The sequence below is a fragment of the Myotis myotis genome, unplaced genomic scaffold (genome assembly GCF_014108235.1).
Source record: "Myotis myotis isolate mMyoMyo1 unplaced genomic scaffold, mMyoMyo1.p scaffold_m19_p_9, whole genome shotgun sequence".
NCBI classification, from domain to species: Eukaryota; Metazoa; Chordata; class Mammalia; order Chiroptera; family Vespertilionidae; genus Myotis; species Myotis myotis.
Window position 1 is genome coordinate 65,787,246 of NW_023416401.1, and position 18,384 is coordinate 65,805,629.

An 18,384-nucleotide genomic window follows, 5' to 3' on the forward strand; every position below is an offset into this window, starting at 1 on the left:
GTGTACATTTAGTGCATTAGGAAAAAGAGAAGCAATTAGCTTTATTTGCTGGTGAAGAAACAGTGATGTCCAAAAGGCCACACCAGACACATGATTAAAGAGATGGCTTTGTAGTTGGCAGTAATGCAAATTTTAAAAGGAAATCAAAGACTGAAATGAGCTGGAGGCAGGTTCAAAAGAACTGACTGAAGCAGTGACTTATTCAACCCATATTGTTATTGCTCTTTGGAAAGAGATTGGGGGGAGCTGGGTGCCTTTGAAGATGAATTGCAGTCTGCTTGACATTTGCAAGAAAAATAGAGAAAACAGGCTAATTTTTTTGGATTCTTTTGGACACTGAGTTTAGGACACCTAATTTCAAACATTAAGTATAATAATGAAGCTCCGATGAAAACTTAAAATCCTGCATATCAAAGTTGTTGACCAGTTAACAACTACATGCTACACTCCTTGGAATGTTCTGTATAGATGCTGCCTCGGGTGGGCAGTGTCAGGAACTCTCCAACTTCCCCGGTGTTACTATGGAGCATCTCCTTCTCCCTTTCATTCTTCCCACTGACAACTAAACACAACACAGGATTTTCAACCAGACCTTTTTGCTACAAAGAACATGATCGGGACCGCTTGATGGGGGCTAGGATTAGATGGCAGTAATGTTGTCCCTGTTAATTTCCTGATGTTGATGGTTGCGTTGGGGTTATGTGGAAGAATGTCCTTGCTGGTAGGAAAATCAGGGTGGGCATCAGGTTGGCAAATAATTAATGAGAAATAGTTGTTTGTATTGTGCTTGCAAGTTTTCTATGAGTTTGAGATCATTTCAAGAAAAAAATTAAAACAAACCTCTGGAGAGTAACTGTAAAACTTCTTTCGGTGGCCTACTTTATTATTAAAACAAACAAACAACAGACTTAGCGCAGGGCTTGGCAAATAGTATTCGCCTAACAAATGGTACTCCTGTTAGCCAAGGGAAGGGGCGAAGGTCCTGCAGTGGCGGGGTGAGGGGTCCCTACCCATCTGCTTCCCCACAGATGATCGGTCCGGGGGCCATAAGGCAGGACAACAGGGGCTAAGAGATTGAACCTGCAACCCAAGCACGTGCCCTTGACTGGGAATCGAACCCAAGACCCTTTGGTGTGTGGGCCAACACTCTACCTGAGCCACAGCGGCCAGGATACCAACATTTTTATTATAACTACTAATTGAGTAAGTGGATGGGGAGTGGGTGTGTAGAATTAAAGCTAGTAATTAATTACAGCATATATTAGAGCAAAAAAGGGAAAATATATTATTTTGATTTAAAGTATAACAGTTTAAAGCATAAAGCTGGTGGCTGTATAAGGAATTCAGCCACTTACAAATTATTTGTGCAAAATTTTTTCTAGAAAAAATGATATGAAAGTTCTTTGTTTCAAAAGACTTAAGAGATTCCTATGTTAAGAATTAGGGTGCCCAGAGAGGTACAGAAAGTTAGGTCAAGAACTAGGATTTGGCTCCAATTCTGGTTTCTTACTGTCTATTATTAAATCTCTTAGTTTATTTGTTACTCTTCCTTTAAAAAACAAAAAGGTGGTTTTAATTGAGAGATAAAGAGTCTATAGGATTATGTAGGGAGTAAAGAAATATCTGAGCTGTGTAAAAGCCCAGAACTGTCTGCATTGGGGGTCTGCACTGTGTCTGTGCAGTGCATCCCTTTGGGATCTGGTGGAGCCCATGAACGCAGAATAAAGTTTTTAACTGCATGAAGTAAAACATATAGGCTTACCAAATGAAAACACTAAAACATAGCTATTAAAATACGTAAAGAACAAAATGTGTGATATTGTAATGAATATATGTTTTTTAAATTAATGTTTAAATAATAAGATCTAGCGTCAGGACCAATAACTGTGGTGATTTCATAGTGGTTGTCTTAGTCTACTTGGGCTGCCATAACAAAATACCATAAACTGAATGGATTAAACAAAAGAAATTATTTTCTCACAGTTCTGGACACTGGAAGTCCGAGGCAGGGAATCAGCATGGTCAGGTGTGGTGAGGACTCTCTCCCTGGCTTGGAGAAGGCCTCCTTCTTGTATCCTCAATGGCCTTTCCTCAGTTCCTTCACATGATGAGAGAGGGGGGGAGAGAGAAAGAAAAATGAGAGAGGCCTTCCTCTTCTTAGAAGTCCACCAATCTTATCTGATTGAGGCCCCACCTTTATGACCTCATTTAATCTTAGTAACCTCTTAAAAGGCCCATCTCCTTTAAGGATTAGGACTTTAACATATGAATTTTGGAGAAACACAGTTCAGTCCATAGCATAGTGATGGGCATACGTGATATTTCAAAACATGTTCAATAAACTATAATGTGATATGAAAATAGCTGTGATCTACTGGTGATAAAGTCAGACGTATTGCTGCTAATGGGTTTATTGCCTATATTCATCATGGAAGGAAATGCGTGATTTTAGGTAGAGGTTAGTGAAAATAAAGATATGATATTTTTTCCATCCAAGTTCACAGCCACTCTGAACTTCTTTACAAGGACCTCAGGTTAGGAACCCCTGAAACATGTTCTTGTTTTGGGCAAACAAGTGGCATACCCCCAGGACGGTGGGAACAGATTCAGAAATCATCTGATTCTGCCGATTGCCCATTACCCAGGAGCAGTAAGTGTGTTGCATTAGCAAGAGACATCACCTACTTTGGGCCGGCTTTCTGATATTTTTGAGTATGTGTTTGAGTATTGGGATGTGTTTGTCTTACAGACAGCGGTCACCTAAACACTACACAACGTGACTCCTGGGCCTCTGAGAACTTCTGGGTCGACCCTTCTGTGAATGGCCAACCAGAGACGAAGGCAGAGGATGAGGAACTTCGGAAATCCCTGGATAGACTCTATGAGATGTTTGGCCACCCACCACCAGCCTCTCGAAACCCACTCTCTGCATCTGTCTGCCAGTGCCTGTCTCAGAAAATCGACGAACTGCAGGGCCAGGAGAGCCAGAAGTACGCCCTCCGCAGTTTTCAAATGGCCCGCGTCATTTTCAACCGGGATGGCTGCTCCTTGTTACAGAGGTATTCCAGGGACGCCCGATTCTACCCGCTGGGAGAAGGAAGTCAGTCTCTGGATGACGAAAAGCCGACCCCAGGACTTTCCAAAGACATTGTTCGTTTCCTCTTGCAGCAGAACGTGATGGGAGACCCATAACTGGTGCCTGGTGGTGAGAGCAGGCCACTGTCAGTACACCACCCAGGTCTGTTCTGGTCTGTCTTGCCAGCTGTGTGCCTCGCCCCCAGCTAAGTGCTCTGCAGCCAACAGCTGGCATCTGTGACCAAGTATTAGAGGCTGGTCAGCCCAAATAGAGAGCCATCGGTACCTGGGAATTTTATAGCCCCTGTGGCCACATGCCCTCCTACCTTTCCCTTTGGCCTGAGGCCAGTGATGGGCTGGTTTGGGAGTTCAAAAAGCCCAGCTTCCTTGTCTCAAAGGAAGACATGCTCTGTGGCATAATTTACTCTTTGGAGCTCCAGGCCGATGCTGTCTTTCCATTCATTCACCTATTGGTGCCACCTATGAGCCTTTCCTCAATAAATCGCTTGTACTTGAATCCTTGACTCAGAGTCCACTTCTGGGAGAACCAGACCTAAGGGAACCGGCTTCCATCAGATGGATTTTTTTGAAGGGAATAAAACCATGCTGAATCAAGTAAAGAATTATACCATGTCGTAAAACTGTGACCACGCGATTGAGAGCGTCTGTCCCAGAAGAATACAAAGATTTCAATACGCTTCCAAAAAAGTGCTTCGCATCTTAGTCAGACCCTTGCCTCTCCAAATCCAGAACTGCCTATTTTATAGTACCACCTGGGAGTGGAAGGGACATGTGGACACCCTAAAATAACAGCTAGGATTCTCAAATTAAAGAAAAAATAAGGTCTCTTCATCTCAGCCAGATTGCAAATGTGAAAGGTGAGGAGAAAATAAAGGTGCTCCACACACCCAAGTATGCGCAAGCTCAGGATGATGGGCTGGGCGGGCCAGTGGCCTCGTCAGCTTGTGGTGGGAGAGAGAGGAGTCCTTTGCCCAGGTGCACTCCTTCCTCTGGTGGTTTCTGCCTTCTGCCTGCCGCCAGCACCTCTGCCACCTTCTGAATGGTTGACCCCCTCACCCCTGCCCTGTCCTGACTTCACCAGGGAGTGGCTTTACCTTGTCTTTTTTGATTATTTTTTAAATTTATCTCTTCATTATAGTTAAAAAATACAATATAATATTATATTATTTCAGACATATAACAGTGATTAGACATTTATGTACCTTTTTTTAAAATATGTTTTTATTGATTTCAGAGGGAGAGAGAGATAGAAACATCAATGATGAGAGGGAGTCATTGATTGGCTGACTCCTGCGTGTCCCTTACTGGGGAATGGAGCTCGCAACCCAGGCATGTGCCCTTGACCAAAATCGAACCCAGGACCCTTCAATCTGCAGGCCGACGCTCCATCCACTGAGCCAAACCAGTTAGGGCGACATTTATGTACATTATTAAATGATCCCCCAATAAGTGTGATATCCATCTGACATCATACAATATTATTGACTATATTCCTTGTGGCTTTAAATCGCCGATGCAGGCTTGTGCTGGCAGGTGCTCTGCTCCACAACCGTGTCCTGAACCCCCATTTGAGACTCAGTTGGTAGATGACGTCACCTGGGACCAAGTTCCCTGCAACTGTCATTGGAAGCCTCGCAGTAATCCTTACCTAGACAGTTCTCCAAACAAACTGCATTGACAGGAAAGGGTTATATCAATCGTTTCAGAGGGAACAAGAAGAGAAGCTGGCAATGCTGTGCAGTTAGATTTGGAGAAACTTCTGATGAAATTTAATTGGCATAAGATCCCCTAAGCTTTTCAGAAACCATATTAGGCAACTAGATCAGCCTAACCGTGACCATTCAGAGTGAATGCATCCTCACAGGCAGGTTCCTTGGGGATTCTGGGATGGAGACAGAAGCCTTTAAAAGGTCAGGAAGGTCAGACATAAGAAACATTTCAGACGTAAGACACAGTTCCACATTGACGTGCAGACGCACCACTGGAAGGAGACCTAAGTGGTAGGAAACAGGAAATGAACAGGCCTCTGAGAGACTCGAGAAAACAAGCCTCCCAATTTTCCTACGACAAGCAGTCTTCCCCCATGGGCCTCTGCTATTCAACTGGCCCCACATAGTCTGAAACCAATGGGACTTATAATAGAAAATCTACAGGTTGAATTTGAAGGTCAGCCTAGTTTTATTGTTTTTTAATGTGAAGCAAATTAATAGATGCCCTTGAAGAATGTTGTTCTTAGTATCATGCAGTCACTGAAATATTGGAGATTAGTTTCCATGGCTACCAACAAAAAAGAAACTGACTTATTTTATACTGTTTTTATTTTTTTCTTTCCTAATTGAGATTTTGTTTGTCTTGAGGATCAGTACACACACATATCAATTTGTACACAATTCTTAGCATATGTACCAAAAATGTAAAGTCATGTAGTTGTCATTCTTTTCTAAACAGTTATTCCAGTGACCTTCTAGCTTAAAATGTAGAGGCTAACTTTCCTTAGTAGAGTATCAAGTACCAATATCTTCAAATGTTGATATGCTGTTACATCCAAGTCCCACTAATTCACAATTTAATAGCATATATACTACATAATCAAATTTTCAATCTTTCACAGCACACTGACAAAGTTACTAGGAAAACTGGACTACCACCAAAGATGTTACAGATGCACAGAATTCTGACAGGGAGAGCCAAGATCAAGGAGTGGTTTTTTTTTTTAGGAAACAATGCTACCAAAAAACATGTGAATAGAAGTAATTTAAAATGTTCAAGACATAGCAAATGCATGACTGACTCCAAATTGCCAGTTAGTATGCTTTGTAATAAAGGATATAAAAACTACCCCCATCAATGGAATGTTAAGCTGACACCCAAGACAATCAAAGTCTCCCATATTCAGTATCCCACTATTTTCTGGTTGTACCAAAAAAAATAAACAACCAGCAAATGATTTCACCTCTTTTAAAAAAAAGCATTTACACTTTTTAAAAAATGGGATGAGGTGGAATTCCCTCCTCTTTAAAAACGTTTCTAGAGCTACTGAAAAACTTGCATTTACAAAATAGTTGATAAAAATATTCCTCTGGATTGTATAAGAAGGGAGACAGGGACCACTGATCAGACATGATATATGATATTAATCAGACTTGGCTTCTTTCTCTCCTGCTGCATCTGAGGTTGGACTCTCCTCGTGTTCAGTTGCTCCGTTTTCCGCAGGTAAATCTTTAGGTTCCTGGTCAGCCACTTGGGCCTGCTTTCCCTTTACTCCCCTTTCCCCTTTGGTTTGCACTTTTTTGTCTGCAGATTTATCCTTTCCTGCCGCCTTTTTGGGCTTCGTTTCCACTTTTGCAGGAGTAGGTTTGGCTGACAACCTGGCCGACCTCCTCATGGGCTCCTCCTTGGCCGCCCCCTCCGCAGGGCTGACCTTCCTGTTGGGCATCGTGGAGGCGGGCTGGGCGTGTGCTGGGTGCCTGAGGGCCTGGGCGCCTAGTGTCTGGGCGAACCTGGGCTGCCAGGCCGCTGCCCCGTCTCCTGCCTCCCAAACTGCTCTTTTATACTGTTTTTAAAGGACAAAAGATATAAGCTATTTGACTCTCCATGCCCGGAGGCAGCAGCTTCTCCTGGGCAGTGAGATTTTCGTGTCAATAATTTTGTTAACTTCATCAGTGCTATGGGCTCTCAGCCAGCGGTTAGACTCTAAAAGCAGAGAATTAACAAGTCTAAAAGCCAGAAGCACCTGATGGTAAAAAAAGGAGTGTGGCCTGTTCTTGTTTGTATGTGAGTAAGTGCTTGTGACAGGTCAGAACAAGATATCTGATTCCCTGCAATCTCCTGCCTTAATTTGATCTCCGTGGGTCAGGATGGCATTTAACATTTATCTCTGTTTACCTTCAATAAAGACTAAGAGGAAACGACAGTGAGGCTCTGACCCTTGGCATTATTAGTTAATTCTGCCCTACACATCACTCACTGACATATTACCATCCTACCAAGGTTCTGACTGGCCTGTGATACCACCTGTGGCCCTTTGGTCTTGGGGAGGATGGATCTGCTTGCAGGAACGCCAAAGAAGAGAACTGCTGCCATGTTTTAACTTCATGAAACTATTATTCACTTCATTAGTCTATTTCTTTGCTTGACCTATGTAAGGGCACATGTAATGGATTTTTTTTTTAATTACGTTTTTATTGATTTGAGAGAGGAAGGGAGAGGGATAGAGAGATAGAAACATCAGTGATGAGAGAGAATTATCGATCAACTGCCTCCTGCATGCCTCCCACTGGGGATTCGGCCCAAAACCCTGTATGTGTCCTGACCAGGAATCAAACCATGACCTCCAGGTTCATGGGTCCACACTCAACCACTGAGCCATACCGGCCGGTCCACATGTAATAGATCTTATTAACACAAAACAACACAGTAATACTTTCAAAACTTTAAAGCTTAGTTGGAAAACTTTTTATTGGGTTACAATAATCTTGTATAAAGTGTTTATAAGTAAACATCTTGATGATTTTCATAGACTGAACCCACCTATGCAATCGACAGCTGTGAGCAGCTAGTCCCTGTGGCCCCTTCTGAGTGGAAATTTTCACCTGGAAAACTGAGGAGACTGGTTTGCTCAGACCAGTGTTTCTCAAACTGCTGGTAGTACACAAAATAATGTCTATGCACAAACAACGTTTATTTTCATTGTTGTCTATTCAGTTTAATATATTAGAGAAATATAACTACTATGTCTAATCTATGCTTCTACAGATATTACATAGAATAAATCTAATATAAATATTTAAAATATAAAAGTGAATTGAACTTTTGAAAGTGTTAAATTAATAATAGCTCAGGTGACATAGGTGTGTCAAAATTATAAAAGTGGTATACTGGAAATGACTGAAATTCAGACTACAATGGGTTAGGCAAGCTATTCTATGTCTCCCACCATCCCTCTCCTGGAATGCTGTGAGAAACTTCCATCAGGTGAACCCACATCTAGCTTTGCCTCTCTTTACCTTGCACCCATAGTGCAAATCTTTTTTAAAAGCAAAGCATGCATGCATGGCCAAAAGATTAAAAAGCAGGGTCTAGCCTTATCAAATATGAAAACATTTTAACTCTACAATAATTAAAGCAGCAATAAAACAGAAAAGAAAAAGAATTCAGTCCATAAATAGATATGAATGCAAGAGAAACTGGGTATATGATGAAGCTAGCATTTCAAATGCATAATGAAAAGATTAAGTTTTTTAGCAAATGGTCTTTTTTCTCTCCTTTTCTTTTCTTTTCTTTTTTTTTCTTTTCTTTTCTTTCCTTCCCTTTCCTTTCCTTTCCTTTTTCAAATGGTCTTAAAGTAACTGGCTTCCCACACTGGAAGGGGAGAGTGAAAAAGCCTGACTCCTCACCTCACTCCTGATATCAAAATGAATTCTAGATGCTCTGGGGTCACCAAGGATGAGATGGTTAGTGCCTGGGTGGGTGCTTTAGGCTGGGTGGTCTGAGAAAGACTGAAGAAGTAGCCTTTGAGCCGAGAGCTGCAGGAGTCACAAGAACCAGCTGCACAAAGGCTGGAGTGGAGCATCGGGAAGAGGAAGGAGCATTTGCAGAGCTGGTGCGAAACTCAGCCTGAAATGAGCTCAAGCTGGACAGAAGGAAGTCCCGTGTTTGGAGCACAGCATACAGGGGCAGAATAGCAGGTGAATTTCAGAAGCAGGCGAGGGCTTTTTAAGCCAGGGCAAGGAATTTGAATTTTATTCTAAAGGCCATAGGAAATGATTTCTGGATTTTAAGCAAGAGAATAAGAAAATATTCATGGAAATTTAGTATGTGTTCAGGGTAACATTTCAAAATACTCGTAAAGTTTGAATTCCTAAATATTCAATCAACAGATCCTCACATCACACTATACACAAACACAGATTCCAGATGGATTAAAGATCTAAATGTAAAAAATAAGACTATAAAAGTTGCAGATGACACTGTTGGTATTTTAATCATCTTTTCCTCCCTCTATTTCCATTCTCGCAGGCCACGTTGCAATGGCGCCTCCCTCCACTTTCTTCTCCACGGGAACATCACTCTCCCTATGGGTCAGAGAACTCAATGTTCCCAACAAGTTCAAGTTCAGAGAAAGAACATGCTATGGTGATCCAAACGACAGCCCTTTGGGAGAAATGGTTCTTTAGTCCAAGAAGCTTGTGGACCAGACTCAGGCATGTTTGCCTGTTTGCAACCCACTGGCCTTATTCTCCCATTGCTTTTTGAGAAACATTGGCCCGAGCAAACCATTTTTACATCTGCCGTTTTCTTCCTCTTGCCATTGCTGTCACCTGCTCCAAGCTTTCATCTCCGGAAAGCCCTCCTCAAGGTTCTCGCTGCTGCCAGCCTCTCTCACACACTGGTCTTCCTAAATCCAGTCAGTACTGGATCCCATCCCGTCCCCCACAGAAACCTCCCAAGCTCCTTAACACCCGCAGGGTGAAGCACTGACCCAGGTCCACCCTATTCTAACCTGGCTGTCCTGCCCCCTCCTCAGTCCTAGATCCTTATATCCAAGCTCTATGGCAGTGGTCCTCAACCTTCCTAATGCCGCGACCCTTTAATACAGTTCCTCATGTTGTGGTGACCCCCAATGTCATTGTTACAAATTGAACATAATTAAAGCATAGTGATTAACCACAAAAACAATATGTAATTATATATGTGTTTTCCGATGGTCTTAGGCGACCCTTGTGAAAGGGTCGTTCGACCCCCAAAGGGGTCACGACCCACAGGTTGAGAACCGCTGCTCTATGGCCTCCAAAACATTCCATCCTTTCTCCAGCCCCCACGGCTCTGCTCTACTGATTTATGCTTTAATCCTACACAGCAGGACCATCCTCTATTAACATGTGTCCATCTTCCTTCCAATGGACAGAGTGCTTATCTTCCCCAGGCTCAGCACAGAACAGTGCTGGGCAAACACTGATCATGAGCTGTTCTGCAGTCATGTCTCCTGTTCAGCCTCCTGGTGGAGCCAGCTTGTCAAGTTCTTGCTCTTTCCTGTAACTGAAGCCATGAATTTTAAGCCAGGAGCAAGGGGTGGGGGTGGGAGGTGGAATTGTACCTTCTGAGAGACATCATGGCAAAAGCAAGAGTCCAAGTGTAGGCGTCAGAGGCAGCAACTCGGCCATTAACAAGTGGGATGTTCAGTGAGGCTCATATAATCCCTCTGGGCCTCATTTCCTTCTGCAAAATGAGGACATTAGCAAAGCTCCAAGTCTCCCTCAGGCTCAAACATTCTGTGCAAATCTCCATGAGGGCGGATTCAGGAAACTGATTTTCCAATTGATTGAGCGGTGTGGCGTTATTGCATGGAGAATTAAACTACTGTTCGTCACAATTCATTTCCTGAGTGTGGCCCATCAGCCAATGTTTATTAAGTACCATTTACTCTGCAGTACCCTGGATTAAGTGCTGTGGAGACACAGAAGTGGTATCTCACAGGATCCTTGACCTCAAAGAGTTTATTACATAAGCAGAATTTATTATATAATAAAAGCTCACCGAGCTCATGATCCAGGAAGTTACTTTCTGTTTGTTTACCCACCTAAGACTTCTGTAAAGTTTTACTTGAACCATTACATAAAATCCCTGTGTGAACTATGTATTCTATGTATCATTTCTATATTATTTTATTCGACACACACACATACATATACTTTATGTTTAGCTATAAATATATGCATTGAAAATGTGTATATTTAAAATATCTCCATGAACAGGCTGAGTTTTTTTGTTTGTTTTTTTACTTTTTAATAAACCAAAGGATGTGGATTTTAAAACCTTCATAAAAGAAGAGAGAATTGTGCTACCTGCCCATTACCTAGGTTCAATAGCAGTCAGCTTTCTGCCATTCTTTTTATTGTTCCCCTCACTCTCCTTTGTGTGTGTGTGCTAAAGCATTGCTTCTTCAGTGATCAGTAGTGAAGGACCCTTATTTAGTTTCCAATCAGTTATGGACCAATGCAAACACACAACTCAGCATGCAAGTTCAACAATGCCCATTAACAAATAAGGTTGATAGATGAATGGATAGATGGTGGGTAGATGGATATTCAAGAGCTAATGGTAGATGTTAATGGTAAAATCTGGTAGGTATGCAGGTCTTACTTGTAAATTTTTATCAAGTTTTCTGCATATTTGACATTTTTCAAAATAAAATGTTGGGGAAATATATGCAGGCTAGGTTTTAAGTGTATTAAATATTTACCCACATACATTTATAACTTGAAATTTTAAATTACCACAAACATTCCTAAGACAATCTCTTTTCTTAATAGAAAACATACTTGAAATACAAAGGATAACTTTATTGGCTCTTAAGAGCTAGAACTAATTAAATAACCATCAGATCATTAAAGAATACTTCCAAATTGCTCTGGGAGATATGACTATAAAGTCATGGTTCCTACTTTCAAAGAACTTAAATTTAAGTTGAGAAAATTTTTTTCATATTGATCTGTCTAGATACCTATTTCATAACCAATACCTAATCTATGTCATCTGCATCATTAACATCTACAGTTTCCTGCCCAGATCATAAAACTGACATTTATACCATCTACATTATCTGTATCAAGTATGTCATCGATATCTATGTTTAGAGCAATATGATTGTATGTACTCTTCAATCATCTACACCTGGAGATCGGCAACATCCAGAAACATGTTTTTATTGTCACAACTTGTGGTGCAGAGAGTGCCCTTGGCATCTAGGAAAATGCACAGGACAGCCCCTGACAGCAAAGAATGATCTAGCCCAAATTACCAATAGTGCTGAAGTTGAGAAACCCTAATCAATATCATCCACACCACTTGCATCCATGTTTACAACTGTGCCATGCACATCTGCATCTATATTGATATCTACTTACATCTGTATTTAGATCTACATCATCTACATTTGCCTTTACATCTGTGTCACCGACAGCCACATCTACAGCACATACAAAATCTACATCAACCACATCACCTACTTCACCATGTCTATCATCTACATTTACATCTACATCTACCTGAATATCTAATTAGCAGCTCAGAGCATGTTTGTGACATCAGAATGAGTGGTCTGTTTAATATAAAATTAAATTTCAATTTTAATTCTTCCCTCATCTGACCGTAACAATTCTGATCACCCAATTCCAGTGTATTTGGGAGTGTGGGAGAGTGGTCCCCTCACCACCAAACAATTCTTAGACATCAGCTGGGTGTCCTACAATTCTACTCAATTGTGACACTATCTACCTGGAGATAGCATCAGATCCCGTAGGTAGAGGGCTCAGTCCCATCACCTCCTCTGCCCTCCACTTCAGAAATCAATCCCAAATCCAGATTGTTACCTTTGCCTCTGACCAACTGGCTATAAATCAAAGGTTCGCACATCCCCCTTCATAGGTTTGATTAATGTGCTGGTGTGACTCACAGAACTCAGGGGACCGTTTATTCACTAGATTACCAATTTATTACAAAGGATATGAATCAACAGCCAGATGAAGAGATACATATTGCGAGGTACCAAACAAAGGAGATTCTGTCTTCATGGAGCCTGGGCCCTAGCATGGTGGCAGGTGAAGCTCTCCAAACGCCCTCCTCTTGGGTGTTTAGGGAGACTCCATTACATAGACATGGCTGATTAAATCAACAATTTTCAACTGGTGTGTCACAAGAAATTTTGAAACATGCAATAACTGACTATTTAATCAGGGGCACTGACCTCTTTTCCCTTAGATTGTCAGATAAAAAAATGACAAGAGCCAACACAACAAGAGCTGTCAGTGTGAATGAATCAAGAGTATACCTATTTTTTGGTGTGCCAAAGAATTTTAGTAATTAGTTTGTGTGCCGTAAGGTAAAAAATGCTGAAAATCGCTGGATTAAATCATTGGCCATCGGTGATTTATTCAACCTCCAGCCCCTCTCCCCTCCTCAGAGGTCAGGTGGATGGGACTAAAAGTTCCAAACCTCCAATCACATGGTTGGTTCCTCTGGCAACCAGCCCCCGTTTTTGGAGCTTTCTAAAAGTCACCTACTTAACATAATAAATTCAGGTGTGATTAAAAGGGGTCTGTTGTGAATATCAAGACACCTTTATCGCTCTTGAGACATTTGAAGGGTTTTAGGAGCTCTGTGCCAGAAACAGGGACAAAGACCAAATACATATTTGTTATCTACACTAATAAAAGAGAAAAATGGTAATTGGCGTACGGCGATACCGTTTTCATTGGCTAATCAGGGCTATATGCAAATTAACTGCCAACTAAGATTGGCAGTTAACTGCCAACTAAGATTGGCAGTTAACTGCCAACTAAGATTGGCAGTTAACTGCCAACAAGATGGCGGCTAATTTGCATATGTAGGCACAATGCAGGGAGGCGAAAGGGAAAGCAGGAAGAAGCCCCCTGCCACTGACAGTGATCTGAAACCCAGGGGGGAAGTAAGAGCTGGGGGGCAGGGCAAAGGCGGCCCTGGGGCTACCTTTGCCCTGCCTCCCAGCCATGATCGGAGAATCAGGAGCCTTTGCCGCCCTGGCCAGTGATAGCAGGAAGTAGGGGTGGAGCCAGCGATGGGAGCTGGGCACGGTCAAAGCTGGCAGTCCCAGGAGCTAGGGGTCCCTTGCCTGGGCTTAAAGTGAAGCCCACGATCGCGGCGCCCCCCGCTGCCACTGCAGGTCCCCGCTGCCCGGGCCGGATGCCTAGGCCAGAGGCGTTAGGCCTGGGCAGGGGCGGAGCCTGCGGAGCTGAGGGTCCCCTGCCCAGGCCTGACACCTCTGCCGGAGGCCTCAGGCCTGGTCAAGGGGCCGATCTGGTGATTGGTCATCAGAGGGTGATGAGGGTCAACTCCTCTGGCCGAGGCATCAGGCCTGGGTGGGGGCGGAGCCGGGGATTGGGGGGATATGATGGTCCCCTTGCCCAGGCCTGAAGCCTGGGTCAGAGGCATCAGGCTTGGGCGGGGGGTGGAGCAAGCGATCAGAGGGAGATGGGGGTCCCCTGCCCAGGCATGATTCCTGGGCCAGAGGCCTCAGGCCTGGGCGGGGGCCAGAGCCAGTGATCGGGGGGAGATGGGGGTCCCCTGTCCAAGCCTGACACCTCTGGCGGAGGCGTCAGGCCTGGGCAAGGGGCCGATCAGGCGATCGGAGGGTGATGGGGGTCAACGCCTGAGGGCTCCCAGTATGTGAGAGGGGGCAGGCTGGGCTGAGGGACACTCTCCCCCCCACACACACACCCAGTGCACGGATTTCATGCACCGGGCCCCTAGTAAATCATAACATCACAAGCCACATACAAAAATGTTTGTTACATCAGAATGAGTAGTACATTTAATCTAAAATGAATATTTAAATTTAATTCTCTCCTCCTCTGGCCACATACAAAAATGTGAGCGGAACAGAGATTGACCACTGTGAAACACACTCCCTAAAGTGTAAGAGGATGAGCTTTTTCGTTCTGACTTCAAAGGACATGAATTGAAGTGAGAAGTTAAGCCTGTGCCTGATGAATTTCATTCATGCCCTGTCTCTGCTGGCCAGCCTCCCAGAACCAGAAAGCAGGCTCAATTATCTCTGATATGGTGATAAAAATAATTTATTCTCAGAGAAGCAATCACTGTACTTTGAGAACTTGCTGTGTTTGATCACATCTTGTTCCATCTGAACTGGGCTGGGCTGGAAAACATGCAGTTGACACGTGCGGCTGTGACTTCGCCCTGGGTTCTTTGGGCCTCACAATAGTGAACAAGACCTGTGATTCCAGACCAAACAGCAGCTCAGGTTGCCACATTCACTGAAGCCTCCTTAAGCATATGAGCTGACTTCTTGGCCAAGACAAAGGTACAACGATGATTCTTGATGAAATTGAGAACATGGGAGATAAGACAAAAAAAAGAGCAAATCCCTGCGGCTTCTTTAGCCTGTGACATTTACTAAGTAACTTTGCTTCCCTGTAGGAACTGTGCTGCTTAGAGACCAGTATTTTTCCTGCAGGAAAAAGACTGACCCTAGGCAAAGTTTCAAAACAGACTCTCATTCTTTGTGGTGTTTCTGAATTCTCAAAAAATATGAATCTTTGGGACTTGGAAGTGAAACATCAGGAATTCTTTACTCATTATCATGGATTTATTAAACTATTTTTAATAAATAAGAAATAACAGTTTAGTAGTATTTATAAAGAACTGTAACCTATAGCAGATATCCAAATGTTGTAAAATTCCATGATTTTGAATAATTTAACATTCAAATTTAACCCAGCAAATTTAACAGTATTATACACACAAAAAATCACAATTCAAAATCAACAATTAATGAACTTATTTTGCTCCCAAAAGTTATTTCTTGGAACACCACGCTCAGGATCTGCATAAAGTATAAAGTATGTTATAAAAAGTTATAAAGTTATTGACATTTATTTTGTTTGGGAGAATGCCTCACTGTACGGGGCCATGAATACATCCTTACAACATGGCAACAGCTACAAGCCACACAGACCAATTCCTGTGTGACATCTGTGGCCGGCTCCTGTCCTGCTCCCAGAAACCTTCCCTCACCCTTCAGCCCTGCTGCTAGCTTTTCCTGGTCTTGCTTGTTAATGGAGGGCTCCCTCGGTGGAGCCCTTTCTTTTTTAAATTTTTATTATTTTTTGTTGTTGTTCATCCTTGCCCAAGGGTATTTTTTAATTTTTTTTTATTGCTTAAAGTATTACAAAGAGTATTACATATGTCTCCATTTTTTTTCTCCCCTTGACATTCCCCCAGGTTCCCCTATCCCCCAGTGTCTTATGTCCATTGGTTATGCTTATATGCATGCATACAAGTCTTTCAGTTGATCTCTTATCCCCCCTTCCCGCCCCCAACCCTCTCCAGCCTTCCTGCTGTAGTTTGACAGTCTGTTCGATGCTGCTCTGCCTCTGTATCTATTTTTGCTCATCAGTTTATAATGGTCTTTATTGTCCAGAAATGAGTGAGATCGTGTGGTATTTTTCCTTCATTGACTGGCTTATTTCACTTAGCATAATGCTCTCCATTTCCATCCATGCAGTTGCAAATGGTAAGAATTCCTTCTTTTTTACTGCAGCATAGTATTCCATCGTGTAGATGTACCACAGTTTTCTAATCCATTTATCTGCTGATGGGCACTTAGGCTGTTTCCAGATCTTAGCTATGGTGAATTGTGCTGCTATGAACATAGGGAGGCATATATCCTTTCTGATTGGTGTTTCTGTTTTCTTGGGATATATTCCTAGAAGTGGGGTTACTGGGTCAAATGGGAGTTCCATTTTTAGTTTTTTGAGGAAACTCCATACTGTTCTCCACAGTGGCTGCACCAGTCTGCATTCCCACCAGCAGTACAGGAGGGTTCCTTTTTTTGTTGATTTGTTGATGATAGCCATTCTGACAGGTGTGAGATGGTACCTCATTGTTGTTTTGATTTGCATTTCTCAGATGATTAGTGACTTTGAGCATGTTTTCATATGTCTCTTGGCTTTCTAAATGTCCTCTTTTTAAAAGTGTCTATTTAGGTCCTTTGCCCATTTTTTGATTGGATTGTTTATCTTCCTTTTGTTAAGTTGTATGAGTTCCCTATAAATGTTGGAGATTAGACCCTTATTGGTGATAACATTGGCAAATATGTTTTCCCACGCAGTGGGCTTTCTTGTTGTTTTGTTGTGGTTTCTTTTGCTGTGCAAAAGCTTTTTATTTTGATGTAGTCCCATTTGTTTATTTTCTCTTTAGTTTCCAATGCCCTAGGAGATGTATCGGTGAAGAAATTGCTTCAGCATATGTCTGAGATTTTGTTGCCTTCGGATTCCTCTAGTATTTTTATGGTTTCCCATCTTACATTTAAGTCCTTTATCCATTTTGAATTTATTTTTGTGTACGGTGTAAGTTGGTGGTCTAGTTTCTTTTTTTTTTTTTTTTTTTTTTTTTTTTTTTTTGCATCCAAGGTTATTTTTTTCATTGATTTTTAGAGAGAGTGGAAGGGCGGGAGAGAGCAGAGAATAGGTACGCGTGTGTATGCCACGCTGCCTCTTATACACTCTTTGTTCCCTTTCTCCCTGTACATCCCCACTGTCAAAACAGTGTTCGGAGATCACAATAAAGCGCCGAATAATTATGCAAACAAATAGCTCCAGCTTTTGGAGATGCTGTCTATCATTTCACAGAGTCCTTGGGTGAATTCAGGAATAGGGGTAATTCAGGCTCACTTTTCTGTGACTAAACCATTTCCCTTTAGGCAACTCCCATCACCCCCAGCTGCTCTGAGTTTTCTTTAATCTCTCTCTGGGCTATAGATTCAGTGGGGATTTTTTGGATGCTCCTTTACTTCGTCTACCTCTAAGTTAGAGGCCTCCTCTTATTCTGAGGTTTCTGCTTTAGTCTGAAGGACCTGAGGTACCACTTTGCCTCTTGGGTCATATTCCTGCAAAGGTACTTCTCCTTTCCTACATTAGCTATGAATTCTCATCCACTGTACTTATGGGAAGAAATGCCAAATCTACTAAGTTTTCCAATCTCTCTCTTCATAGCTGAGAGAATACCAGGTTTGTCTGCTAAATGACAAAAAGATTTGAGTTAAGACTACCTCATCTATTTGTAATTTACAATTTAAACAGTACCATGTTGCCCGACCGATGTGGCTCAGTGGCTGAGCATGGACCTATGAACCAGGAGGACACAGTTCGATTCCTGTTCAGTGTACCTGCCCAGGTTGCAGGCTCAGTCCCCAGTGTGGGGCATGCAAGAGGCAGCTGATCAATGATTCTCTCATCATTGATGTTTCTATCTCTCTCTCCCTCTCCCTTTCTCTCTGAAATAAATAAAAATATATTTAAAAAGTAAATAGTACCATGGTTATCTGACAGTATTATATTAGTTGGTGCTCTTTTCTCAGCTTTGTGAGTGAATGTAAAGAAAGGAAAGGCAGCAAGGGGAGATGGAGAAAGACACAGAGAGCAATCCATTAATAAAACTGATGAGAAGTGACCTACTTGCATATACATCTTTGTTACCCACATCAAAAATATGGGCCATGACGTCTTGGGAAGTTTCAGACTATGCATATTTACTTAACAATAATGGCTCCTCCAGGGCCATTATGAATTATTGGGAAATAAAATATTCATACTATAAAACTGAAATTAGCCTACACAGAGTTTTCCTGGAGTTTACATCTACAGAATACATTTTTGTTGAGGAGGGGCCTGCCTGGAAGATATGCTCTAATGTTCCCCTAAATAATTAAAAAGTCAGCAGCAGCAGAATACC

At 42.3% G+C, this 18,384-nt stretch overlaps 2 protein-coding genes across 2 annotated transcripts in view; one reads left to right on the forward strand and one right to left on the reverse strand.

The window, feature by feature from the left end:
• SHLD1 (shieldin complex subunit 1) overlaps positions 1 to 3,592 on the forward strand; it is a 68,402-nt gene extending 64,810 nt beyond the window's left edge. The window contains exon 3 of the mRNA XM_036323377.1: positions 2,750 to 3,592. Coding sequence (XP_036179270.1) covers positions 2,750 to 3,192 — 443 coding nt within the window. The 3' untranslated portion in view covers positions 3,193 to 3,592. The remainder of the gene's footprint in view (positions 1 to 2,749) is intronic.
• A 2,637-nt stretch (positions 3,593 to 6,229) lies between these two features.
• Positions 6,230 to 7,068, reverse strand: LOC118663590 (non-histone chromosomal protein HMG-14-like). Its single transcript, XM_036323378.1, has one exon. The coding sequence runs from the start codon at positions 6,530 to 6,532 to the stop codon at positions 6,230 to 6,232; it is 303 nt and encodes a 100-aa protein (XP_036179271.1). The 5' UTR covers positions 6,533 to 7,068.
• Positions 7,069 to 18,384: the final 11,316 nt, after the last annotated feature.

Coding starts and splice junctions, on each gene's coding strand:
- LOC118663590 (XM_036323378.1), bottom strand. CDS start 6,532: ATGCCCAACAGGAAGGTCAGCCCTGCGGAGGGGGCGGCCAAGGAGGAG.